Source organism: Larimichthys crocea, chromosome XIX, assembly GCF_000972845.2.
Source record: "Larimichthys crocea isolate SSNF chromosome XIX, L_crocea_2.0, whole genome shotgun sequence".
Lineage (NCBI taxonomy): Eukaryota > Metazoa > Chordata > Actinopteri > Sciaenidae > Larimichthys > Larimichthys crocea.
This window is the reverse complement of record NC_040029.1, coordinates 9655921-9683401: the sequence shown is the minus strand read 5'-3', so window position 1 is coordinate 9683401 and position 27481 is coordinate 9655921. Positions and strand designations below refer to the sequence as shown.

Sequence of the window (27481 nt, the reverse complement as noted above, 5' to 3'; positions counted from 1 at the left end):
AGAGAGAGACTACTAATGCAGAGAGACAACAGTTTATTCAAGTCAGCAGTCACAAAGGCAAAAACTTGTTCAAATGTTTTCAGATTAGAAGGGTCTCCCGTGTCTTTATTTTCCTTTTCATGAAACCAGAAGCAACATTTATTGAAAAGATAAAAGCAGCGCTGATGTCTTCCAGCCCTGTTTCTTCTGTCTTTGGTGAGTCACGAGAATGATTCAGTGTTTGCGTCAGAGTCGGACGTCGCCTTGAATGTTTAGATCGGCAGGCAGAAGTTCGGGCGGCGATTCAAAGGGTGAGATTATAAACACAGATCGGCCTGTGTACGCCAGGCTGTGTGGAGATTAATTCACAGTCTGTGCGTTTTCACAGAGGAACGGCTGGAGCTTGATATCAGCATGTTGTGTGGAGCTGCTTCAAGGAAAACCACCAAAAACCAACCGAGTGTCTGCACCACATTTCAAGCCAACAAGGAGTCAATGTTTTTATTGTTGTGCATCAATACCACGTTATTTATCATTTGGCATGCAATCGTTCTAACGGGACATTACTCAGAAACCCAGATCCTCCAAATAAATGCCCCACTGGATGCAAGACCGTTTGCCCAATAGCCCTTTATTCTGAAGAAACCTGCTGATTCAAACAAAAATGCACACTCCACTATCACCGACTCACGTAACTGACCTAAACCACTAAACCCAAACCATGATCTCTGCAGTTCTTGGTGCCTAAACTAAACCGACAGAGGTCACCTGATGAAGGTCACCTGCCTCCTTTCCTTGTACAGCAAAAGTAGAGCGAAGGACTCCGGGGAGATTGTATATTTTTGGAGCTGGACTTTTCTTTTGCAGGATAATTTGGGTCCAATGGGACATTTTTCGGAATATTAGGGGTTTTCCGGAACAATTGGAGGTCCCCAATTCTGTCTAATCAACGACGAAGCAGGTGCTGTTTTTTAAGGTGAAGGATTATTCATCAGCAAAACAACGGATTAAAGATTGACACAAGTAACAGCGTCCTCTTTTGCAACAAGCAAGCAGGCAGCAGAGTTTATGGGAAGTGTGGGTGTAATTATAAGAAATGCTTGCACTAAAAATACAGAGACAGAGGCTACTAATTGTCTTGACCATGGTCTTTTTCTAATTATAGAAAGTTGTCGCAAACAATTTGACAAAGACGTATTGGTGTTTGGGAGTAATAGCACAACAAGACACTTAAAAACACATAAAAATGAGTTATCCTGATTTATCCTCCAGAAATCTTTGCTGTGGTTGTTGCCTCTTATCGAAGCATCTCCTCGTCCGTTAGTATGTTGAAGATTTCATCCTGGAGTCTTTGCACACAGCGTATGGACCAAAGGGGGGATGTGCCGGTGGAATGTTTGTTTGGTTACTTCATATACCTCCGTGGCGGTTTGGAGTCAAAACGCCCCGTAGTGACCATAATTGAGACAATGTGGGGCCTGTTTTTATGGGGATTATTTAAATCAGGAGAAGATAGAGTGAGTTGAGACATGCATGCACGCTCCAGAGACTGTAAATCAATAATACTGTTGTAAGTTTGTATGATAAACAGGGAAACAAAAGTTTCATCCAATTTCACAACACCAGCGGGGGAATATTATAAAAATATTGCTTTCATTACGTTTTATGCTTTGGTAACCTCTCGCTTCAGCCTCTCCATTCTTAATTAAGGTCAAACATGTGTGCACAAACATAATGTAAACCCTCACAGGAACAGTGCAGTACACACAAACATAGCTTCAAGACGAGAGAACCAGGGGGGAGAGTCAGTAATAATGAGAGATAATGAGACCGTGGGAGGAGGAGTAGTTCCAGAGAACACAAAGTGGGCATGAGGGAGAGGACGAGAGGAAGCAGGAGAAAGTCGGGAGAAGACGGTCGAAGGCGAGGGAGGAGAAAGCGTCATCAGATATTACATAATCACTTTTTATTCACCCGGACACGCAACGACAGACTATAGTTCTGCATTTTATGATCTGAATATCGGTCAGCGATGCCTCTCGGCAGCTCCATCCGAAGGCGATTCGCCCACCTGCGTTCAACCTTGAGGTGGAGCACTGGGCACCTGTTCAGCAAGGTAGGCCACGCCCACACAGGAAGTCAAACATGCTCATCTTTATTTATTTCTGCTTAAAATTTGTGATTTTCAGTCGTCAAAGCTCAAATCATACGGTCTTCCTCAGCAGGGATTTGTTTGTTTTCAGCTTATTTAACTGTATTACTTCAAAGATTATGCTTCGCGTTTGCCAAGAAATCCCATAAAATAGAGTTTGTGGTGCTCATGGTACGCTCACTGGATGAATAAATAAAAAACACTTGCAAACATTCACATCATTAAATATGTTAATCACAGCGAGGTCATCAATGATACAGCTTTTTATGTGTGTTCAATTTAGATTTATTTACCTTGAATGTCTCTGGCTGACAGAAGTTTTCAGGCACTTTTGTATTAAATCCAAAAAAATTGGAGCACAAAGTTATAGATTATTTATTTATTGATTGGTTTTAAAAACAGCTGGGTGCTGCAGTTAATAGTGAGTTTGTTAGGGGACTATTTTCAGCGGTGGATTAATCCACGTTTATTGGAACGCAGCTCATTTCGGTGTTTGTGGACAGCAGGACTTTCACGAGGCATCAACAGTTTGTCCCCGTGAAGTGAAGTGACACCCACCAAAGCCCCGTGCGAACAGGCTGTTTCATTTTGCAAACACCAGCGTCCGTGGCCGTGGCCCGCCCAGCATCTGGTTCCTGTCAAATCACGGAGAATTATGCTTCCCGTTTTGGCTCTTGGGGGGGTGGGGGGGCGGGATTAGCTTCATCTCTGCAGCAGCGAGCAGAGCTTCGAGGGGTGTGTGTGTGTTTAACCTTGCACCATGATTAGAGACCCCTCATTGCCAGTATCTCTGTTCAAGCACTTGACCGTAGAGCTCGCTGTGTTTGACGGTGTGGGAAAAAGTCTGTGAAGATAAATTCAGCTGTCGTTCTCTCTCTCTCTCTCTCTTCTTGGATGGCTTCATCTTTTTTGATGGCAGCCTGACTGGTGGAGACAAATTCTCCCCTGGGCTCGACAAACAGCGAGAGGAAGAGCCAGCTCCAGCATCTATTATGCAGCGATTCCTCGACAGTGCAGCGTGTTTAGTAACGTTTGCTTCCTCTGCAGTCCTGTGACAGTCGAACACACTTCCACGCTCCCCTCTGTAAATAACTACGTGCAGGACGGGATAATTAAAGAGTGCGCTGACGTCCTGACGAGACCTGAGACAGGATGCTTCTTTACTTCTTCTCCTCTACCCCTCTCCTGATATTTTATCTTCTGAGTCCTCCTCCTCTGTTCTTCCATCTTCTTGTTTCTACATATTCCTCTTTCCTTCTCTTCCTTCTTCTTTTAATGAATCGTCACTTTCTTCTCCACTTCTTTCCTTTCTCTTCTCTTCTTCTCTTCTTCATCATCCATCCTTCTCCTTTTATCTTGACACTCATCCTCCATTCTTCTTCTTTCCTTCTCCTTATTCTCTCCTTTTTTATCTCCTGTTACTTTGTCTTATCTCTGTCCCGCTCCTTCTTCTTTCGCTTTTCCATCTTCTGTTCTCTTCATCATCTTCTCCCTCCTCTTTACTTCACTCCTTCACCATCTTTTCTTTGTCCTTTGTCCCCTCTTCATCCTCTCCTCCTCCTCCTCCTCCTCCTCTTCTGCCTTTCTCTCCAAAACAGTTTCAGTTTTGCTTCGCTGTGATCTGGCCTTTCCCTAATAGGTTATGTCAGATTATAATTCAATAACATCATCATCATTACCAGATGGAGTTTGCTTATGAATCACCATCCTCTATTGTGTGTTTTTCTGTGTGTGTGTGTGTGTGTGTGTGTGTGTGTGTGTGTGTGTGTGTGCTCTCCAGGGATCGACGAGGTCCTGCAAGAGTGTGGAGATAAGGCGAAAGCAGTCGCGGTAAGAAACACTGCATTGTCGTATGATTGTGTGACGCTGCATGCAGACTGAGAAATAAAGTTTTCTGCAGAAATGTGGAACTTTTGTCCCTTAAACTCTTTTTATGATGAACATCCAAACAGGATTGTCAGTGCTTGACATTTCACAGTCACCTCTCTGTTGCCTGTTATTCTTCAAACATCTCATGCAGGTATTTACTGCACGCTCGCCGGCCAATAAACCCCATCGCCGTTTGGCCGGTGAAATAAATCGCATAACACGAGCAGAGGTCGTGTCAACAGTCAGCAGGAAGGACTGTGAATCTTTTCCTCTCCAAGAAATATAAGCGCAAGTTTACGTTTGATCGAGTGCGTGTTTGCGATGAACCCATTAGTCCCCGAGAGAAATCGGAGAAATGTTCACACAGCTGCAGGTTTCAGAGCGAACAAACCTGAAATGCTGAAGATGTACAGCTCAACTTGTAGGTCAACTGGAGAGCAACAAGCTCTCAGATCACGCATGCAGAGCAACAAACCGAGGAAGCGATAAAACTCGATAAATTAGATGCTTCAGCTTTAGGATGAATCATCACCACCATCTGCACAGAAGCACCCTTCATTATTGGACCAAACCTCTGGTCTGATGTCAGAGTATAGTACAGGAAACCCTCACTACTGATTGACTGAATGAGTGCAGGCGAACTGTGGAAACAGATCTTTAGAATAAAAGAAATCCTTTGCTTCTCCAGGAGTCAGAGTGTGGTTCAGGCCATGGAGGAGAGCTATGAGGTGGACCTGGTCTACATCACAGAGAGGATCATCTCTCTCTGCTTCCCCGCCGGCGCCGAGGAACGCAGCTACACCACCAACCTCAAGGAGGTGGCGACGATGCTGCGGTCCAAACATGGCGAGCACTATCTGGTGAGCGGCGTCCGCCACGTGAATCCAGGACGGAGCGACTCTTTTTTTTTTTCTGTTTCCTGTTTACACAACTCTCTCTTTCTCGATTTCAGGTGCTCAACCTGAGCGAGTGGAGGAGCGACTTAACAAAGTTAAACCACAAGGTACAAAACACGTCGGCACCTCTATGAAGTCGAGGAAATAAAAAACAAAAAACAAACCACCTTTTTTTCCTGCTTTTGGTCCTGATGATCCTCCTTCAGGTTCTGGAGTTTGGCTGGCCAGACCACCACGCACCGGCGCTGGACAAGATCTGCAGCATGTGCAAGGCCATCGACACGTGGCTCAACGGAGACCCGCGCAACGTAGTGGTACTACACAACAAGGTAAAGCAGGGATCACCTCTTGTTGAGGAGTTATCGGCCCAGTTTAAAACAATATAGTTAAACATTTTAGAAAACAAACTTCTTAACTTTCTAGCTGAGACTTAGACGAGAAGATTGATACCCAACTCGATATATGTCCAGTCGATATGAAGATGGAGCCAGTAGGCGATTAGCGTAGCTTAGCATAAAGCTAGCTTACCTCATTTGTTGAATCTCTCCAAAACTGGACGTGTAAATACAAAAAAAGGATACACTGGACTACTCCTGTATCTTCTGTCACACTAAGGTTGCAAGAACATGTTCCAAAATGTGAAACTATTCCTTTAAATCTGAAAAACGTGTCTCTTTGTATCTACACCTGACCTCAGTCAACATAAATCCTTGTAGTTATTCAATGCTTGCAGCTGTACGATCCATTCCGCCTTGTTCAAACATACATTACGAGGCCGTATTTGCACATACTGTACCGATGAAGCAGAAAAAGCAGAAAAGAAAACATTTTTCCAGCTTCTCCGCTTTACTCTGGAATAAGCTTGTTGCTTTTTAAGAGTCTGACCGGTCACTTTAAACAAGCAGAGAAATCAAATATTATTTCACATTATTTATACTTCCAGCTTCGGGGTTTTCAAACATAATTCATGGAGCTTTCTGACCAGTCCATCACATCATCTGATTTATTTGTTCCACTCTTCTTTTTCTGATGGATAGAAGTCTTTGATCCCCTTTAAAATGATTCCCGTTTCAAATAAACCATAAATCACGACTCTTTTTTTGTCTCTGTTTCTGTGACACAGGGTAACCGAGGTCGAACGGGGGTGGTCGTGGCCGCGTACATGCACTACAGCAACATATCCGCAAGGTATCAAACATGTCACGATCAGCTTCAGGCTGTCCATATTGTAAACGTGTGATTTATGTCTGTTACATCTCCTCACAAGGTTTTCTAAGGACAAGAGGATCAATCAATCACAGCTAGGCCTCGAGGTCTGGGACTTCAGCAGCCTTGAAAATTAAACACTGATGTGATTATTATGGCAAAACACTCCATCCTGGCCAGCTTATTTTTCTGGCTCTGTGAGAAGAAGCACTCCAAAAAATGTCATCATTCTTTAATGCAACCAGATGTTAATAGATGGGATGGAGCCAGGAGGATTTAAAGCCGCTTTGTAAACGATGAAGGGCTGTTTCTAAATCACAAAACCTGCAGGTCTTCCAACATACAGCCACTTATTGACTAATATTTCAAACTCTGTGTCGCACAGTGCTGACCAGGCGTTGGACAGATTCGCCATGAGGCGCTTCTACGAGGACAAAGCACTTCCTGTGGGTCAGCCGTCACAACAAAGGTCAGTTACTACCTCACTTCGAATTAAGATAATGTGACCTGTCTACAGCTTGCAGTTCCTCTAACGTCCACTTGAGGCTGGCTCCAGAAGTGAGTCAGTCCCCATGTTTCACAGCAGAAATAAACATGTTTACAGCCTGGTACAAAACAGTTTTCGTCTCTATAGCTAATTTCCCCGTTCATGACAACTGTACCAAGCTAAAAGAAGCTAACAACAAGCTAACACAAGCTAAGAACAAGCTAAAATGTGCTAACAAGCTAAAACAAGCTAACAACAAGCTAAAACAAGCTAACAAGCTAAAACAGACTAACAACAAGCTAAAACAAGCTAACACCAAGCTAAAATAGACTAATAACAAGCTAAAACAAACAAACAACAAGCTAAAACAAGCTAACAAGCTAAAACAGGCTAACAATAAGCTAAAACAAGCTAACAACAAGCTAACAACACGTTAACACCAAGCTAAAACAAGCTAACAAGCTAAAACAGACTAACAGCAGACTAAAACAGGCTAACAACAAGCTAAAACAAGCTAACAAGCTAAAACAGACTAACAATAAGCTAAAACAAGCTAATACTAAGCTAAAACAGGCTGAAAAGAAGCTAACACCAAGCTAAAAGAAGCTCACAACAAGCTAACACAAGTAAACACCAAGCTATAACAGGCTAACAACAAGCTAACAATGAGTTAAGACAAGCTAACAACAAGCTAAAACAAGTTACCAATGAGCTAAAACAAATTAACAGCAGGCTAAATCAAGATAACACCAAGCTAAAAGAAGCTAACAACAAGCTAAAACAGGCTAAAACAAGCTAACAATGAGCTAAAACAGGCTAACAACAAGCTAAAACATGCTAAAACAAGCTAACAATGAGCTAAGACAAGCTAACAACAAGCTAAAATATGCTAACAACGAGCTAAAATAAGCTAACAATGAGCTAAAACAAATTAACAGCAGGCTAAATCAAGATAACACCAAGCTAAAACAAGCTAACAACAAACTAAAACAGGCTCAAACAAGCTAACAATGAGCTAAGACAAGCTAACAACAAGCTAGTTAACAGCCCATCAGCAATCTCTGTGTGAAGTGAAATGAAGCTAATGAGGAAGCCAAAAACTGCAGTTCCTCAGTCGTCCACTTGAGGCTGGCTCCAAGAAGTGAGTCAGTCTCCATAAGTCCCCATGTTCAAATGTGACAGTGATGACTTTGTTGCTATCTCGGCCTGACTCGGAGTCAGTTGTTGGAGTTTAAACAGAGCTGCTGATGTTAGCATGACACAAACAGAGCTCACAGCTGGTTCAGGTTTTGCAGAAGGATTCAAGTTGCTACGCTATGATTGCACGAGGGTTAAGGTCGATCGAGAACTGAGAAAGTGATCAGTGCTGTGACCTTTCTAACTCTCCCCTTTTGTTTTAGAAACATCTCACTGAGGAAATTCTTTCCCCCTTTTCTTCTGTTTATCTCCAATTTAGTTTTAATTGGGATAATTGTGCATGATCGTCATGGCCCGGAGAGGCCATCTATCTTGTCTGTCTGAGGGATTCCTCTCTGTCTCTGGGGAGGCCGCGGGGCTTGGTGGCAGTTCATTCCTGTCTTCCGAGCATATCAGAGCATATTTTCCTCCAATTATTCTCCACTTTTAGTACTGAGCGTTCGCAGTTAATATCCTTTCCATGAATAGAGAGCAAAACAGCGGAGTAAATTCCAAACCAGAACGGGTCAAATCAATCAAGAGCGGTTTAAAGGTATTCAAACAATTCCTTGAATGAATGCAGCTCCCTCTAGAGGGAGTCGTCGTCCTCCTTTAAGTCATAAATCTGCTCCTACCACATTATCAGCCCCTCTCTGCATTATTAGACACTCAACTGCTTAAAGGCTTGACCCCTCGCCGTCGCTCGTCTTCACCTGCGGAGAGAGGAATCCTGATGTGGGCGCTTCTCGGAAAGGATGAGCGAGACAGAGGTTACGGGGAATAAACGAAAAAACACAGGAGACAGCAGGGGACTTAACACCACTTCATTTAAGCCAGTGAATTAGACAGCCAGCCATTCTCTAACAGGTCTATAGGCTTGCCCTCTGCCCCGCTGCTATTTCCTGCTTCGGATATAATTATCTCTGCCCCTGGAGTCTGCCTGTATTATGGTCTGGAATGTGTGACATTAACATCAAGAGTCGGAGATGAGCTCGATCCGCCACCTCCGCTATGAGAGCTTGTAAAAGTTTGGATTAAAGGTGTAAATCGTACCAGTTTAGGATCATTAAAACGATTACTGTGCTGGTTGTGCAATGCTGCGGTAAACAAGCCGAGATCTTGCTGGGGAGGCTCGGCTGCCTCTTGTGTGTGCCACTAGGTCATTCACGCCACAAAAACAAGGTTTCTCGCTGAAAGTTGCTCACAAGAAATGTGAGAAGCTTCCTGTTTTTGTCCCGTATAAAAGGGGCGACCCAACAATGAACCGGCAGGGTTTCTGCGAGGATGCATGCAAATTATCGAAGGGAAACATTGCCAAACAATCAAAGAAAGATGGGAAACCGGGGGATGTGAAGCATCTTCTTACATGTAGGCCCAAATGAAGAGATTGGACAGGGATCCCGAAGGAGATAAAACCTGGAGGATGATGGACACCACCTGAACAATCTTGATAGAAGCAGTGAAAGTAGACCTTGATCAACGTACACGTCGCTGTTGCTTCTAAGAATAGTTCAAACATGCTTCACACAATCAAAGACGATCGAAACAGGCACCAGGAACAGAACATGATCACGTCTCGTAGCAGCTACAAGCCGGTTCCTCCGCTCAGCGCTGCTCGCGAGGCGTCCCCACTCGGGTCTAATTGAATTAAAGGGAGTCTAAACCATCTGGCCACTGACAGCAGAGCAAGGGGGGGCGCCTGCATGTGGCGACCCCACGGTCAAGGTCACGTTTGGTACCATCATCATTATCATCATTAACAACCAGACCACACTAACTCAACAGACCCCCAACTGGCCTCTGTACACACCAATTCAGCCTGACATTTCCCCGCCGTGGATAAAGGTTGTTTTATAGGCCGAGCAGGAATTCAGCTCCGGCTGGGCTGTTGGAGCGGACGTAGGCGGTAAAGGTGAACCGCACAGGATGCGGGTTTGTTCTGTTTGGTTTTGGTCTGAAGGTCCTGAGATGATTTAAGACCGTGTATCTAAACAAGATGATGTTAATGAAGCCAAGTTATTTTGGTGATCCCACAGCTCAACCAAAACGAACCCGCGATCTTCAGTTTGTTCCAGTGGACACGGTATCTCTGTTTCCATCACTACCAAAAGGCAAAAAAATGCATGTTTGTGCAGACATGTAGCCTGAAATCTACGGAGCACATGCCAAATCCACGATATCTCATCATTTATTTGGCAGAGTGACCTGAAATCTGCTGCTGCCAAGAGGATGAAGTCCTGATTTTAACGACCACCATGGGGTTTGCGTTCACATCGCCAGCAGGGAAAACTTTTATTTCCTTTACTCGTAAGAACAGCTTTAATTCATGGCGTAATGAACTTCACGGTTTTTATTATTTGTATGGCTTTTGTTAACTGTTATTGTTCGATAGTTAAAAGTAGAGAGATTATCTGAAAACCTTGGTGCCTTTAAGCCGAGATTCACGGACCAGAACAAGGACCACGGCAATATAAAATTAAGTTTAGACGGGTTTATTGGAAGTAATGGAAAAGGATGCAAAGACAAAGCAATTTTCCACAACAGTGTTGGTTCATGTGTGTACAATCCACATTTGTATCCAGCTTCATCATTCAGACGTTCCTTTGTCTTCAGGTATGTCCGATACTTCAACGGCCTTCTGTCCGGACACATAAAAATCAACAACAAGCCGCTGTTCCTGCATCACGTTATCATGCACGGCATTCCCAACTTTGAGTCCAAAGGAGGTGAGTACGCGCCTCCTCCGTATCGACACCCTGACTCTGTTTTGCAGGTTTTCTCTGAGACGTTTAATCGTTTATTTCCCCTCACAGGCTGCCGTCCTTTCCTGAAGATCTACCAGGCAATGCAACCAGTCTATACGTCAGGAATATAGTATGGAAACTTTCATTCCGGTTCAGCGTGGTTTGTGTTTGAATGCAGGGCAAAGATGCTGAATCCAGTTATTATTGTTTTATTGCAGCAACGTGCAAGGAGACAGCAACACCAGCATCTGCATCACGATTGAACCCGGCCTGCTCCTGAAGGGAGACATCCTGGTAGGATTTAAACCACATAAACAACACTCCATCTTCATTCTTCATCTTCTTGACTTCATGTTTTTGTCCTGCACCTCTCTTGTTTCTCCTCCTCTCTCATCGCAGTTGAAGTGTTACCACAAGCGGTTCAGGAACCCGACCAGAGACGTGGTGTTCAGGGTGCAGTTCCACACCTGCGCCATCCACGACCTCGGCGTCGTTTTCGGGAAGAGCGAGCTCGACGAGACCTTCAAAGGTAACTGTCCTCTGGGTGGGTGTTTCTACAGTACATCTATATGTGTGTGTGTTTGTGTTTGTGTTCGTTGTGAAGCAGCTTTAATCATTAACACTTGATGAAGTTCAGATAATTTAAGTGAAACATTCAGCAGAGGTTTATCGTTGAGACGTTTTGTGAAGTCATGTTTTTATAGTAAACAGGGTCCTCTGGTGGTGAAGGCAAACTCAGCATTCACTTACACCAGAAGAAAAACATTTAAACATGAAATGAAACGTAGAAGCAACAAAATATTTCATCTTTTTCCTCCAGTTTTTACACATCTTTGCATTATTTGATCGTTTCTACGATTGCTAAATTGAAATTCTGACATCTGATCTGTGTTTTTTGTGTGTATACACGTGATGTGTCCGTTATTTCACAAAGAAAAACATGTGTGTGTCTCTACAGATGAGCGCTTCCCAGAGTACGGGAAGGTGGAGTTTGTCTTCTCATACGGACCCGAAAAAATCAAAGGTAAGCTACAAACCTCACAACTTATAAATCTTTTGCATGCGGGAGACTCCGTTACCCATCATGCCTTGTATGTGTTCCTCAGGCCTGGGCCACCTGGAGAACGGGCCGAGCGTTTCTGTGGACTACAACACCCAGGACCACCTGATCCGCTGGGACTCGTACGAGAGCTTCAACCAGCGCTGTGAGGACACCGTGGACGGCGAGCACGGTATGTTCACACACACACACACACACACACACACACACACACACACACAGAGCTTGATGAATGGGTTGTCTCCACCCGTCCACAGTTACTAATAGAGACTCACATGCTGCTGATGTCTCACAGTGTGTTTGTGTTCACATCACAGCTTTTATCAGAAAGAGTACCGGCTGCCATTTCGGTCTCCAAACACTTCAAATTAAATAAAAAAAACAGACTTTAAATGGAGCTGAATCAAAGATGTTTCAGTTTTTGGGAGACCAGGTCCAAGATCTCTGCACTGGACTGAGGAGAAGACAGGTCCTCCTCCACCTTCCTCCCCCCACGGCCTGTCAATTTGTCCTTTAAATAGCGGCTGCAGAAATAGGGGGGCGTCAGTCGCCCTGCTACTGGCTGCCCCCTCCCTTCACCCCAGGAGGGGGTGGTAACATGAGACACCAACAACCACCACCGAGTGCCCAAACCCACCTCCACCCACCTCCGAGCTTTCGCCTCGGTAGCAGGAGCTCAGGAATGTTATATCTTTATGCTCGAGCTCCATTCATGCACATACGCAGTGTGTGAAGGAGTAAGTGGGATCATCAAACATTAATAAGATCATAAAGCGTCTGTGATGACGACGCTCATGATTGCCGCCGTTAATCTGAGAAACCTGCACGGACACGAGGATGCGCTCGTCCTCCGTCGAGTCAGGACTTGGCAGCCGTCGTGGTGCTGCATCCACTTTTATATATGGGATTTTTTTTTTTTTTACGGCTTCGCAAAGAGCCATTTCATTTTTATGAACTATCCCCCAGAGAACCGTCGCAGTAATTGCTGTGTTGCGAGAAAGGTCAGCGGGAATCGCCAGGATTGCAAGTTTGAGCCTAATTGAATGGGCAGCGGTGTTCTCAGCACTCAGCAGAAAGGAGAAAGAAAAAACCTCGCTCGGCCAGTTTATTCATTTGTTTAATTGCGCCGGCCTTCGTCTCTTTTGCACTCTGACGTGAGAATCCAAACGTTCGGAGGGAGCTGCAGCAGGAACACAGTCTGTTTTTACAAGGAGCGAACAGGCAGGAACGGGAAGCCAGCGTTAAAATTCTGTTGTTGGAAAAAGTAGTTAACTCCCACCGGGATGTAAAGATTATTAATAGGCACTGAGAGAATGTTAATCAGGTGTCAAACACACATTTGAGTTGGTAAACCCAGGTGATCACACATGAATGACCACGATAAGCTCCGTGACAGCACGGCCTATTTTTGGACACGAGTGGACACTAATCAGTCATCAGGTATCGTTTGGAGAATCCGCACTTGTTTATCTGTCCGGGCGTTAAACGAATGTTTCGTCCTCAGGCGTTGATGTTTAAACGCGCCCCGAAAGGCTCGGCTAACTCATACCGGCGCCATTTTTAAACAAGAGTGCCCGGCGACCTTGGAAATCCAGCTGAGAGGACTCAGCGAAAGAGCGTCTGCGGGATCAGGCGTGTGCATTTCATGCTGATGCTCGAGAGGCGTCCGGAGCGTGTGTGTCCAGCTGTTTGGTGTTAAATCTTTACATGTTTGTACGAGTCTTTTGCAGTTTTTTATGTGGTATTTTTTTAAGTGTGTGTGTGTGTGCGCGTGCAGTGCACCTTGTGTTTGTCGGCTTGCCTTTGCTCCACTAATAGCCCTGTGCTGTGGTGGCAGCTGTCGACCCCCCGAGGTCACAGCAGTCAGAAGGCCAACGTTTGGGCCACCGAGCAGCCAAAGAGCAACTGCAACTGAAAAAATGACACACGATGGCACGAAAACGGCTCGTTTTCAAAACACTGGCATCGGTTCAGTCACGAAACAACAAAGACGACATTAAAAGATCGCAGAAATGCGACTTCTCGTGCGTTAATAAACCAAACATCTGCAGAAAGTCTGATGCTTAGAAACACGCTGATGTTTACAGATGCTTCATGCAGCATCTTTAACGTGTCAAACGGAAGTTTCTAATCGGAAAAAAAGTCAGAAGACACGACCTAAACTCAAATGTTGCAACGCAGTTTTCATAACAAAGTTGTTAGGTAATATTTAAACTTGTTAGCGGGTCTAGAAATAAATCCATCCCCTTGAGAATAACCACTTAACAGAGCAGAATAAGTATGTGTGTGTCCGAGTGTGTGTTGAAGTGTGGTGTACAGTAGGGCAGCGGGCCCAGTCTTCCTTGTTTGCCGCCCACCTCCCATATTTGGCTGGGGCTGAGCCCTGAAACATGTCTGGAATAGCTGGACAGAGACAGACAGACAGAGATAGAGAGACAGACACAGAGAGGAGAGGCAGAGGCGAGCAGACGTTTGCAGAGATTTGACAAAGCAGGTTCTTCTTTTGTCGTTTTTGCTGAAGGGGGAGAGATAAAGGAGTGACGTCGAGGGTTGGTGAGTAGCACTGTGAGGCCTTGAGATCACTGCCAGTGACTTTCTTTACAAACTATAAAACAGATAGTCAGATTTAATTCAGATTTTATAAAATGATGCGAAAAATATTGAGACGTCCGCAGGTTTTGTCGTCATCTCAGACAAGAATATAACTTTTTGTTCGTTCGCTCGTTCGTCCCCGCAGACACGAGAGTCTGTTTGTCTGTTTGTTACGTTTCCATGTCAACCCATCGCTGCATCCTGTGTGTGTGTTTGGCACCTATGTGGCATAAAATGAGTCATGGAGCGAGCAATTTGTGTGCGGAACATTTTATGAGCGAGCTGCAATTTTGGGTTACACCAAAACTATTAGAGAGCTTTGGTTGGTAACTCCAACATGTGAGCGGCAGAGAGAGGTCGGACTGGGATACAATGCATGTTGGATTTGTTTTGAGACTGTTGCTGGTCGTGTGAAGGTTTTGTGGAAATATATATAAAAATATTGACCCTCCTGATAAGCTTTGAGCATTTCAAATGACATCATTTGTCTCTTGCACACTGTTCAATCAAAGCTGTACAGTCTGAGAGCGCTCAGGTATTTTCAAAGCGCCCTGTGTGTGTCTTGCATGAGCACATAATGCCAGTTAGACCTCTCGCTGACAGCGCGGTGAGCTGCAGCAGCAGGTTCAAATCCCAGCCTTGGATACCCCGCTGAGCCACTCCTCATCTCTTAATGCCTCCTTTCTCCTACCGTCTGTCTGTCTCCACGTCTGCGGCTTTCTCTCCGGCTCCTGCTCTCTCTTATGTTGTTGCGTTCCGTTAACTCAGCGCCACTTCGAAATAAGTTCATCTGAGGTTGTCTTGAAACTTTGGACTGAATATGTTAAAATCCAGGAGTGCAAATCTAAAGATTGACTGCAGCGCGGCGCTTACAGTAGGTGAAAGGTTTCTGAGTTCAACGTGGCATCGCAGAGCTCTCGAAGAGCCCGAGATGACAGACCAAACATCTAGGTAGACAGCAGGCAGACACACTTTTATGACAGCTACTAATCCTCCCGAGTGAAAGACAGATGGATGGACAGATGCACACAGAAAACCAACCCCGCCAGGCAGGAGACAGCCAGTCGTACAGAGGCAGACATGCCGGCCTGACGTGATCCTGTTGGTCCTCGTTTTAAGTCTGAGGCAACGTTATGACGCACTGGCGGTATAATTTTGTTCTTGTTCATATGCAAAGACGCCAGCTTGACCCCCTCGGGGCTTTTGAGCTGATATTTTTGGACTGAAGCGCACGCTTTTGGTCCAATGTTCAGTTTGTTTGACCATATTTGAGAAAAGAGAACTCAAGATGTTCAAACTCTTGTAGAGATTTCATGTCAGATTCTACAGATCACGTTGATGAAAGGGAGAAGAGACCTTGTCCAATGTGCATCCAATCAAAAAGGGAGCGCTCGCTTCAGTGATTATCATCGAATCGTTGCAGGCGCAGTGGTTGACGTTGACGTTGCCCTGCAGAGTTTTCTCCTAAGCAAAGAAAAGTGGTGACACATGAATACATTCAGGTTGCAAAGGCAAAATCTTGCGATGTCTGCACGCGTCCAACGTCTAGCTGTCGATCACGCTCATAAAAACATCGCAAAAACTGCACACTGCACCTTTAACCTCTGAATATAAATCTTCATCAATTATGATTTTATTTGATCGTCACTAATATATCAGACAGTTTAACTAACCCAGAATCTCTTAACAAGCTGCTGGAAATCTGATTTGATGTCTCCCCTCGACATGAATCACAGACAGACAGTCAGACAGACAGCGTTTTATGACAGTCACTCAGATGACAGACAGGCTGGATGGATGACATCATCCTGAAAGCAATCGCGGAGACAGACACCGATACAGTCACGTCACCTCAAACTGTGACAGCTGGACGCTGGGTGAGAGGCAGACATGGCAAATATAAAACCCGCGACAGTTTTCCTTGTGCCAGTCACTGATACACCAACCATGACACCTTCCTCACTGATGCACTGTCACATCATCCCGCATGAGAATCTCCCTTCGTGCTGAACAGCCTCTTTGTAAAACATGTAAAAAAGTTTGTTTTTTGTTGTTTTATGGAGTTTAAAGGCAGATATCTGCATTTCAAACAAGAGTGTTGCCTTAAAATGTGTATAAAAACAACTCACACTCGAAATAAGTGACGCTAACACAAAGAAATCTAAAAACAAAACAGCCCAAGCACTGGACTAAATGTCTTAATCCACACACACACACACACACACACAGGTCTTTAAGACAAGTCAGTCAGCTGTCAGTCATCCGCTGTTGGCATGCAGACTGGCCGTCGGCACGGCGATATGAAAGCTGTGAAGGTGAATGTCACATCCTGCTGTGAGGTACCCCGGCCGGCTCGCTGACAGCACCGCCATGCCTGCCGCTGCACGTCAGCGTGTATAACTGTACGCGCAAGAGTCCGGCAACTGACTCAAAAATGTTGAGACATTGGAGACGTGCGAGGAGATGAAGTTACTTTGGTCACATGAGGGGAAAAAACACATCTTATTTAACGATAATTAAACATTTGCACAGCGGTTTGACTCGTTTTAATCGAGAAAAACACAATTCCACCAGGTGAAAGATCATGATAGGTTAGTTAATTAAAGAAGAACCATGCCTTAATGCCAATTTAGATAACTGCTTTTCTATTTTCGTAAAAATGTTAAGCAAGAAATCTATAAAAAAAGAGCCAATAAATAAAATAATCTGTTTTCTTTCCACTCTTTTTTGCAGCGTCCCGCTCTCACCCAGCTCCTTCAAGTTGAAGTTCAGCATTGTTTGCGTTTCCCTTTAATGAGCTCTGGAGAACAAATGTCTCCTTCAAGCCGGCTGCTTCACTTTTCCCAACCTCCCAGTTTTACTGCTCTCACACATACACACCCATTTTCCACCTAACCCACAGACAAGTCAACCCCCGTCACTCTAAATAGCTCTTACTGTAGATGTCTGAATGCGCTTATATATGCATTCATTCACATACATGAAACTGTACACCGTATCCAATAGATGAGAGACCCCTGTCTGGACGTTAGGTGTGTTTCTATATTTATACGTGTCAGTGTTTTGTAAAAATGGGTTTGGCTCTTTTTTTTTATAAGGTCATCATGTTCCCAATAAGAGTGTCGAGCCCATCTTTAAGTTTTCACCACCCCTGGAAACTTCTAAAGCAGCTGATAAGCTGGTAAAATCCACATAAAGACCTTTAAAATAGTTGGTGGTAATACTGCAGTGTTGTTTTTTTTATCCAGTTCTTGTATTTTGGATATTGCCAAGTTACTATGACATACAACATGGTGTCATCTGCGTAAAAAAATACATTTATAGTGTTTAAATGATGAAAAATATAAATATATTGGGAAAACAAAAGTGGTCCGAGATAAGAGCCCTGAGGAACTCCGTTTACTGAATTATTTTAGTCAATAATCAGGAGATATTTAGGTATTAAGACCAACTAAATCCATGAAGGAAGCAAGTGTGATCACAAGAAATCACGATAAACTAAATTTAGCTGATTAAACCTGTACAATAAAAATGATTCTGATGGTTTTAAAAAGGAAAAGCCCTAAACTAACACAGAGCCGAGGGAGTAATCCACAGTTACAGCGTCCAGCATGTTGGCACTGCTTTATAGGTCGACAAATGTGCCGCCTCAATCACCGTGTCTGTTAATCCCAAATGTACTAACTATGTATATAATCCACATCCCAGCCGTGGGCATTTGATACAGCAATAACAGTGGTTGTAGCACATTGTCTATTTATAATAAACCATTGGCCACAGGTGTTTAAATGGCTTTTTAATGGCCTCCAAGGCTGCGATGTGGCAATGAAACACTCAAGCGAACACTTAAGAGGATACAGCCAAGAGGCAGGTGCTGTGTGTGTGTGCAGAGCTGTATGAGCAATGCCTCTGGCACTTTCACAAGAGCAGAAAGCACCTGTCACATGAGAGAATACAGAGAATGGACAGGTGTGAGACAGACATTATCGATGAGAGAGACAGGTTTAGCTTTGTTTAAAGCTGAAAAACTCAAAAGATCTTACTGGAAATTTCAAACGAGTTGGACGTGGCTTTGTCTTTTGATGCAGAGTGAGCGGCACGCTCATTTACCGCAGTAGGAAACAAGTTGTTGGCCGTTTCGGTGACTCAGCAGATCTAATTTGAGGTCTGCTGCAGCTATTTATTGACACCAGACGAAAGTTATTTGTTCTATTCAGATGGCGAGCTGCCGTTTCAGAATCACGGTCACGATTTAATAGCAGATGATTACAGCAGGTGACGCAGGGTCATTAAATAGCTTCGTATCTCAGAAGGACGAGAACTCTGCAAACTTTCTCTGACAGCCTTAACTTCTCTCCAATTTCCTCTTTCCCGGCAGTAATTACATCATTATACCATCACGCCGTAATAGCTTTATAATATTACAGTATTGCAAATATCGTTTTGATGATGATGTGCTCGAGGAAGCGCTGACATCCAGGACTTGAGAGTCAGCCGCTGATATAAATGAAAGAAACAAAACATCCACGTTAGCTGTTCAGGAGTTTCCGAACATGTTGGGTTAGGGTCTGCCTTGTTTCAGGGATGTGATCAAAAGCTCCAGAACTTCTTCTGGGTGAGACAGTGTCAGAACGGACTTTTTCTGTCTTAAACGAAGCACTAGCTCCCTGGAAGGAGTGAAATCTGTCTTAAAATGAACAATATGTTGTGTTTTTGTCACATTATATCAAATAACGGACACTTTAATTAATTGATATAGCCCCTGAAGCTTGGTAGAGATCCAGCGTGTTGCTCAACACTCTTGAGTGTGGGGCAAATGTGAAGGTTGTGACCTTGCAAGTAAGTTCCTGGCGTGCCCGACGTTGTTTGGCACGTCTGTTCTTTACTAAGTCGAGAGGATTACACCAACACCAACCTCTCAGGCCTCTCCTCCACCCCTGTTGGTGAGCAAGAGAAAATAGCAAGGAAGAGGCGAGAGTCACTCCAGAAACATTCACACTTGACCTGCGTGTGAGTCAGTCCTGAGATGTTTCTGTCTACGCTTCGTCCTGTTGGCATACGTTTAACAAAACCTTTGAGAAAATGAGATCTGGATGTGGACAATCGGCTTAATTTGTGGGTCTGTTAGGTCAATGGAAACACCAAATCAAAAATAAATCAAAAGCTTTCCTGCTAATACAGCTATAATTACGATACTGCAGCCACTTCTTTGGCTTCTTACCCCAAATCTGTTATTTGTGCATTTATAGTTTGTCCGTCGCTTCCTCTCGTCTCCGCTGTGAGCCATGACATGTCAAATAACAGTGTCTGCTCCCCTGATTTAACCTCGGATGGGGTTAACCAGCCGCTGGAAAAAGTGTCACCCTGGCAAACTTGAGTCGTTTTTGCCACGGAGCGCTCAAAGATCATCTTTTATGAACTGGAACAAGGGCATTCCCTATTCTGTGAAAGGTCAGGGCGGCAGGGAGAGGGGGTCAAAGACAGATGGAGCTCAGCTGGTGGACAATGTGAAGCACAGTTCTCTGGAAAGTCTGGAAATGCTGCAGTTTACCTCCATCAGCAGTTAAAATTTTAAAGATTCACGCCATGCAGTGAAGAAAAGATGAACGTCTAAGATGAGAGAGGGGATCCCCTCTGACGACATGAGCAGGCAGGGGTGATGCACGGCGTGGGAGTTGTAGTTTATCTGAAAGCTGGGAGGTGGTGCTGGTGGTGGGGACGGTGGTGGAGTCCCTCCCCCGCTGCCGGGAACAGTCAGGGATCATCCCAGAGTTGCCAGCTCACCCCCTTCGGCAGCTTCAGCGGTACGGCCCCGCCTCGCTCCAGCAGAGCACATGTTGGGTGATGAGAGGACATGAATCAGAGAGGACAGGGAGAGTGAGAGAAGAAGCCCAGAGGAAGACAAGTTCAGACAGCCACTGAGAGGAGAAGACTCCTGATGCACAGACACTTCTGGCTTTTTAATGGGAGGAAATATTTCAACTTTTCTTGAGTGTTTTGGAAAGAATGAAGTAAAAGTTAAAGAAGTTCAGATGGGGGACCTACAGCACAGGTAAGGAGAGTTTCCAGTGGGTTTGACACCTCGACATAGAGATGTAATTATAATTTGAAGCTTTTTAGGGATGGAAAAAGTCTCTTAGAGTCTTTTGAAATGTGAAAAAACATTGGCTGCCAACTTTGAATATGTGACTCCTGCAACTGTCTTCAAAATAACTAGATTTTTTAGAATATAATTTTGATTTTTGTCTCAAAATTTTGGACTGAAGTCTACAACCCAGACTAAACCTCACAATTTACTCTCATAACTTTAATCCTCATGTCATTAAAAATCAACCACAACAAACAAAAAACTGTGTTTACAACTTCCTTGCCCGCTCTCTTGCGTTCTTGTTGCTACTGTGCCTGCGAGTTGTTGTTGACATGGGTTTGAAATAGCTGCGGTCCGAGTGATCCACCATCTGTCCCCCGGGGGTCGCTCAATTTGGAACATCCCACATATGAGCCGCCCCCCCCAGCAGCGGCGGCGTTGGTCATGTATATGTCATGTATCACTTTGCAAAAAACTGGATACGGGAAGCGAGTGTTGGGTGTATTATTTTCTTCTTGTAAGCATAAGTGCGACCACAGAATGAGCTGTTGCACGTGTGATTGTTGCAAGTACAGTGTTTTACAGTTGGTAAATTACAGCACCTAACCTCTGTTTGTGTGTTCCTGTGCCACAAACAAGTTTCTCAATTGTTTAGGTATTTGTTTTCCACCACGGTTGCACCATAAATTTCCAAAAAGGACACGAGCACATCCAAAGAAAAAGTCCTACACGCTTCTAATTTTATAAACAGATGGTGATTTTTTTTTCCCCCTCGTGCTTAATGTTTTTAATTGTGGTTGCCAGGAAAGAGCAATCCCAAAGTTTTGTACTTTCCCATCAAAATGAGACTTTTGAGAGTCTGCATGGTGTCCAGTGTTATTGTGTTATATAAGTTTTCAGACTGTTTTGAAAGTTGTCATAGGTAAAGTTTCTCTTCATTCCTTCGTTGGCAGCGCGGCCAGACCAAAAGAATCTGGTTCTGTCGTTCAGCCGTGAAGAAATATCGCCATGCACCATTTGAAACAAACACTAAAAAACAGATAATAAAAATACACCCATGCCATATATATATATATTACACATTCCTGTGAATGAATTGTGTGGAAACTTTTATTGTGTAGGCAATCAGTCTGACTCTTCTGGCATGATTCAGCAGCCAGAAATCAACTTGAGGAAGACAGCTCTGGGCTTCCAAACTGGCACTGCAGCTCTTCTCTCTGGCTCACGCAGACCAGCTGTTTCAATGTGTTGGACGGGACCCACCCCAGGTTCACGTCAGACCATGTGGGCCCGCACTGACGCAACGTGACACGGGCTTTAGCCCTCTGCAAATTGGCTATTAATAGAGCTGGAAGGGGTTGTGTTGCTGGTGGTGGCTGGGCTGCATGCTGGACCTCAGGGTCAAAAACTGTGATCCTGTCCCGTGCAAATGTGAAACCTGATGTTTGTGCGTGAAGACAAGATGATATAAATCAACCCTGCAGTCAAACAGGCGTCTTTTTATGGTTTATTGTAATAAATTGAGTCTCTTTGCGTCTCTTTCAGATGTCGTTCACACCCAAGGTCCACTTGATGGAAGCCTATATGCCCGAGTCCGCAAGAAAGACTCCCTGGAGGGAGTTGTCACCATCAATGGCCTCCCAGTCCATGAAAATCCCTTGACCAATGCAGAGAACCCGCTACAACAAACCAACCACCCTCTCCAAACCACCGACCAGACCCTTCCTGTGACAGGCCACGCCTCCCTCCCTGCCGTCGACCACACTCTCTCCGTGAGCAGCGACTCAGGCAACTCGACCGCGTCTATCAAGACCGATCGTACCGACGAGCACAGCCAGTCTGTGCAGAGCGCCGCAAATCACAACAACCCGACAGCGACCAACCCGCCACTCAGCCCGCAGGAGAAAAGAGAGCTCGACCAGCTCCTGAGCGGCCTCGAGGCGCCGGCTCTTCAACGGCAAGCCTACCTGTCCACGTCCACCAGTCCAGGCGGAGGTGTCCGACACCTGGTCCCAGCGCAGGTTCACGTCAACGGGGGCCACACAAGATTAGTTGGCGCCCCTTCAACAGAGGAACGCGAGACAGATATTCTCGACGACGAGCTGCCCAATAGCCAAGAGGGCAACAGCGTGGACAGCTTGGGCACGCTCTCATCTCTAGAGGGCCAGGCAACGCCGGGTGACCTCTACTACCGATCACAGACTCCCATCAGCAGGCAGAACGACGGACCCTACCTTGAGAGAGGTGTTCTTGGGGAAAAGTTAAGCGAGATGCCTGTGCATGGAGTACGAACTCCCACGGCGATGCAAGAGAGATCTGTGGACTCTGCATCGCCACAGGGGGGATACAACAACTACCAGAACGGAGGTGGGATGTACCGTTCACAGTCCTTTGGGAATCCACCAGCTGGCAGCCCTGAGACCAACCCTAAGCTGATGCCCAGGGCCCCAGAGAGGAGCACCAGTAGCCGGGAGGCTGTCCAAAGAGGTCTCAATAACTGGCACCAGCATAGTCTCCCAGATGATCCGTTTGGCCCTCCTCTTCAGTCGACCCATAGCTTGCCCCACTTCCCTGCCTCACAGCGGGACATCGAGCAGTCCATTGAGGCGCTCAACATGCTCATGCTCGACCTGGACCCAATCAACTCCCACATGTCCAAATCCCACAGCGCACCTCCTGGGGAGAACAACCTCAGTTCATCCCAGGCGCCCTTCTCCCAGACCCTTGCAAGACCCTCATACCAAGCAGACTCCGCCATCCACGGTTACAACAACTCCGGGTCTGTCAACAGCTCCTTCAATCAGCCCATGCGGTCAACTGGGAGAGTCTCAACGATGCCCAACCAGAGCCCAGTTATGGAGTCCCCGGCGTATTCTCCCCAGAGGTCCCACGCTGGCTACCAACACCAAAACACCACCCCGACACACACCCCAGAGCCCTACCTCCACACACGCCAAGCAGCCCACCACTACCCCAACGACCCCTCCGCTAATTTCAACCAGCAGGTGCCAGTGAAACCTGCGAACTCGTACCAAGGCGGCGTGGTTTCCCACTCCCCGGACCTGCAGGGTTCGTCTCCTTATCCAGGCTACAGTGCCTCTTCCTCACCTCTCCCCACACTCACCCCTCAGCCCAAGGATACATCTTCTACATCCTTGCCCAGAGAGCAAGATGCAGAGGAGGAGACGCTAAACTTGGAGGGCCTGGTGGCTCACCGCATCGCAGGTAAGGGAACTCCCAAATCAGATCACTTGAATGCTTCATGTGTGCGTCTATAAGTCGTCCATTCCAGCTTCAGCTCAAAGCGGCTTTAACCCTGAGTGCCCAGCAGCACGTGAGCGGCACAGCTTTCAGCAGTTTCTGTTACAGATTCATCACGGGGTGCCGCACCAGAGGAATGACCCGTAGACATAAAATTAGCTCTGCAGCTCTGAAATAAAGCAGAGCTGGTGAGAGTGGAGATGGGATGAGAGTAAGAATAGCCGAGCGTTCGGAGGCTCCAGCTTCCATGCATTGTCTGCATTCACATTTACCTTTATGTGAAACATGTGGCAGCTCCCCGGCGCCTCCCAGTGGCACAAAGTTGAATGTCTCATTAGATTTTTTGCTCTGATTTTTCTTCTTCTTCTCTGTTCACTCCATTTCCTCCCCTGCTGTTTTGGACAACCCTTCCCACCATTGCTTCCTCCTCTCACCTTCCTTCTCCACCTCTCTCCTCCACCTCCTGCTCTCCATCCACCACCACCACCACCCTGAACCTCCCTCCCCCGGGGAAACAGAGTACAACGCTCGTATTCGTGGCATCAGTGAAAGCATGACATCGCAACAATCTGACCGCCACCGCTCCTATTCCTTCTCTGGTTTGTCCACTTTCTCCGCTTCTTTTTATTTTCTGACTTTTTCCAACATTTGTCACCATTTTTTAAAAATTCCTTTAAGTTCTCTTATAATTTACTTTCTTCATGACTTTTCATCAATTCCAGTTTCTGCTTTGTTTCTCCCTTTCCACTGCTTCTTACTCCCTTCACTTCACGTCTTTACAAACCTCTTTCTCTCACTCTCTCTGGCTCTCTTGATGAAGACAGGTTTTAGGTTTAGCTTTCAAATTCAAGAATAAACCTAAAAGGTCGTACACAAGCTGTTTTACCTTGCAGTTTCTTTACTTCCAGGCATTTCTGCAGCATGTGTCGGTTGCCATGAATTTGCAAAAATTAGTGAGTGAGTCGACGGGTCCGCGCTCTGAATGTTTTGGGCTGTTTCAGGGGTTCGCTCCAGAGGAATGACCCCAGAAGTGACACAGGAGACCGGCCGGCGCCGCACCACCAGCGAGGGCCAGTATCAGAGCAGCCACGATAACATGTCGACGGATTCACCGGACTTCGCCCACAATCTGGCGCTCAACCCGGGAGGAAGACCCAGAGAGGTCAGCGTTCAAGTGGATGCAGTAACATGTTTCAAACTTTAATGTCTAATGTCTTTTTTAAATATATATATCTGTGTGCACGCCTGCCTCCTTCTTCGTCTCTTCCAGGGTCCCATGCACAGCTACCGGGAGGCGTTCGAGGACGACGAGGCGGAAGGTTTCGCCAACAGTCCCACCTTCGGAGGCGGTGGTGAGAATTCCCCCCAGACCCCCAGCTTCCCCGTGTCGCCACAGACTCCTTACTTCAACATGTGTAGGTTCACCCTGCCTGCAGACAGGGGGCGCCACTTCTTGTCTGCAGTCTGTTTTTTATAACTGATGAGAAGTGATTTAAATAATGAAAACATTTTGATGATGAATCATTTTTATTCAGTCGATTCATTGCACAGTAGACAAACTAACAAACACGGCACACAAGAGGAAGTAAAAGGAAAACGGCTGAATCTTTCACTCAAACAGTCAAAGTTGAACTAAAACTAATAAACCAAATACACGAGCTGACGGTGTCACACGGTAAACTCTCAGTAGCAAATAAAATAGTGTCTCTCCTCGCAGTGACGGGCCTCCCAAACACTTTCTGTTCCTTCTTCAGTCGCATCACTGCTTCTTGAAACATTGGGCACATTATTGAACAGAATACCTCCTCCGTGACCTCCTGTCGGGTCCTCCCCACTCCCCGCTGTACTCGGCTTTTGTGCCTCCATCCTCAGCGCCGCGCACGCCAGCCTCACTTCCGGACATGCAGGTTTGCCCCCCTGACCCCAGGCCTTGTAACTCAACGTCTGCCCATCCACCCACAGCCAGTGTCCGGAGAAGTAATGCAAACCGACCCAGACGTAGTCGGTGGTGTCGTTCTTGTCTAACTCTTTCTTGATCAGCAACATCTCCGTCTCCGACGCCACGCTGGCCAGGTCGTGGTGATGCTTCCTGCAGTAGTCCAAAGCTTCCTCCCAAGTCTTTCTCTGCCTCACCACGATGGCGCTGTAGCAGAAGAATTGTAGATTGTGGTGTAGTGTTGCATCATGCCACACAAAGTCACGAATCAGCCCATAGTCTTCATCATCTCTGTTCTCGGGCTGACCCTGTGCCCAGAAAAACCTGGACACCCGTCCTCCTCCTGACCACATCCACGTCTCGCCGTCTGTGTTCCTCACCAGTCCGATCCAAAAGTAGTTCCTGAAGTCGTCGACGAGCCGACTGAGGAGCCACATGTCGTGGCTGTTGCTGATCGGAGCCAGGTCTGTGTGAAACAGCCGGCAGTGATCCTGAGCGTCGTGCCAGGTCTTTGGCTCCTTGACGTAAACGTACTTGCCAAAAGTCGCAGACAAGCTCAGCAGGAGCAGGAAGCAGGTGAAGGTTTGATCCATCACTGTCTGCTGTCGGAGAGCGACGTCCTGCAGCACTGAGGCCGTGAAGAGAGTGTGAAGGTGGAAAAGCTGCAGTGTGTGTTTTGCATAGGGTGGACCGTCTTTGTGTAAACAACACACAGCTGCTCAGTTGGAGAGTAGTAATGATGAATTCAGAAATATAAAAAAAAACAGCTTCTGCAATGTGAGGAACTCTGATTTCAGACAAAATATATTTCTTGGTTTTCACCAGATTGGTGTAAAGTTCAGCTAGAAGTCATACATTTCTTAACATGAGCTTTCAATCAAATCCCACAGGCTTCCTCAGCCAATGGGAGTTATTTTCTGACATTATTTTATTCAAGAAATCAATTAATTATCTATTGTTTACTTGTGAGCAACCGAGCACTGACTGATATCTAACTTTGTCGCTCACAAACACCTTTTTTAGATTCCTACAAATGCTTAACTCCAGAGAAAAACCTCCCCACTGAAATATGACGTGTCTGCAGTATGTAGCATCTAAATCAAGTCTAAGTTTAATTCATGGAGTCCGAAATCACAAATCAAATCGACACGACGCGTGAGAAAAAAAGGAGGAAAGCTCACGGATAAAATGGTTCGTTCGTTCTGCTGTGAAACATACATGTGCAGAGATGCAGCCCACGTCTGAATGACACAAACAAATTGTAAAATTTGCTTCAGGCAAAAACGTGTTGCATGACTTGACAGTGGACAAACAGCACAGAGCAGGTGTGTGCAAATCATGCCTGTGAATAACGAGAGGACAGAGTTTGTCACAATAAATGAAGACGGAAAAAAAACATTCATTCATGTGCAGTATACATTATTATTCAGCACGTGTGGAGGCTGTAAACACATTTAAGTCTGCGCACAGATATGTGGATGTGCACCATGAAATATAATGTTTCATAGTTTTTCTTTGGTTCATCGCTGCAGTACGTTGTTGATGGCTTATTTGCAAGCAGCCAGTTTCCAGCATCATATGTACAACATTGTTCCTGCAGAGTTTGGAAGTTTGCATGACGTCAGGTCTGTTTCTTCACGTGCTGCCCGCGCACGAGCCTCATCAAATATTTTACACATTCAACCGAACCCCTCGAGACATTTCTCTGTCCGGCAGCTTCCCTCTCTCTCTCCTGCAGTCAGTCCTGAACACGCAGCTGTTGCAGTAAGAATCTGCTCTGTGGCACAAACCTTCATCTTTACCTCCCCTCGTAACCGGTCATCTGGATTCTTTTGTCAGTGGAAGATAAAAAAAACTGAAGAGTTCACTTCCAAAATGCTTTAAAATCTCTGACGAGAGGGAAACATTTTGGAAACAACTCCTCAGTTTGTGTCTCTTCCACGTTGCATGTCCCCATCTTCAGTCTTAACCCAGTGTTGTTGACTCATCCGACCATGATCTAACCTGAGCCCGCTCATCAGTTCGGGGAGAAGCA

General features: G+C 45.6%; 2 protein-coding genes across 9 annotated transcripts in view; one reads left to right on the top strand and one right to left on the bottom strand.

Moving 5' to 3' along the window:
- The window catches only part of tns1a (tensin 1a), a 54633-nt gene that overhangs the window by 19479 nt on the left and 7673 nt on the right, over nt 1–27481 (top strand). For 2 of the 8 annotated variants that reach the window (XM_027291560.1, XM_019273241.2), the window contains exons 1-17: nt 1569–2095; nt 3912–3961; nt 4689–4860; nt 4953–5003; nt 5103–5225; nt 6020–6084; nt 6488–6571; nt 10379–10491; nt 10579–10639; nt 10728–10803; nt 10909–11053; nt 11468–11533; nt 11616–11741; nt 21795–23474; nt 24029–24109; nt 24512–24672; nt 24781–24925. In XM_027291560.1, coding sequence (XP_027147361.1) covers nt 2012–2095; nt 3912–3961; nt 4689–4860; nt 4953–5003; nt 5103–5225; nt 6020–6084; nt 6488–6571; nt 10379–10491; nt 10579–10639; nt 10728–10803; nt 10909–11053; nt 11468–11533; nt 11616–11741; nt 21795–23474; nt 24029–24109; nt 24512–24672; nt 24781–24925 — 3283 coding nt within the window. In that variant the 5' untranslated portion in view covers nt 1569–2011. Of the gene's footprint in view, nt 1–1568; nt 2096–3911; nt 3962–4688; nt 4861–4952; nt 5004–5102; nt 5226–6019; nt 6085–6487; nt 6572–10378; nt 10492–10578; nt 10640–10727; nt 10804–10908; nt 11054–11467; nt 11534–11615; nt 11742–21794; nt 23475–24028; nt 24110–24511; nt 24673–24780; nt 24926–27481 lie in introns of those variants that run through there. The other 6 variants (XM_027291563.1, XM_019273243.2, XM_027291561.1 and 3 more) reach the window with 5 other exon arrangements.
- LOC109141723 (macrophage mannose receptor 1) lies at nt 24935–26149 on the bottom strand. The gene has a single exon (XM_019273245.2). It carries the CDS (start codon nt 26037–26039, stop codon nt 25194–25196), a length of 846 nt encoding a protein of 281 aa, XP_019128790.1. The 5' UTR covers nt 26040–26149; the 3' UTR covers nt 24935–25193.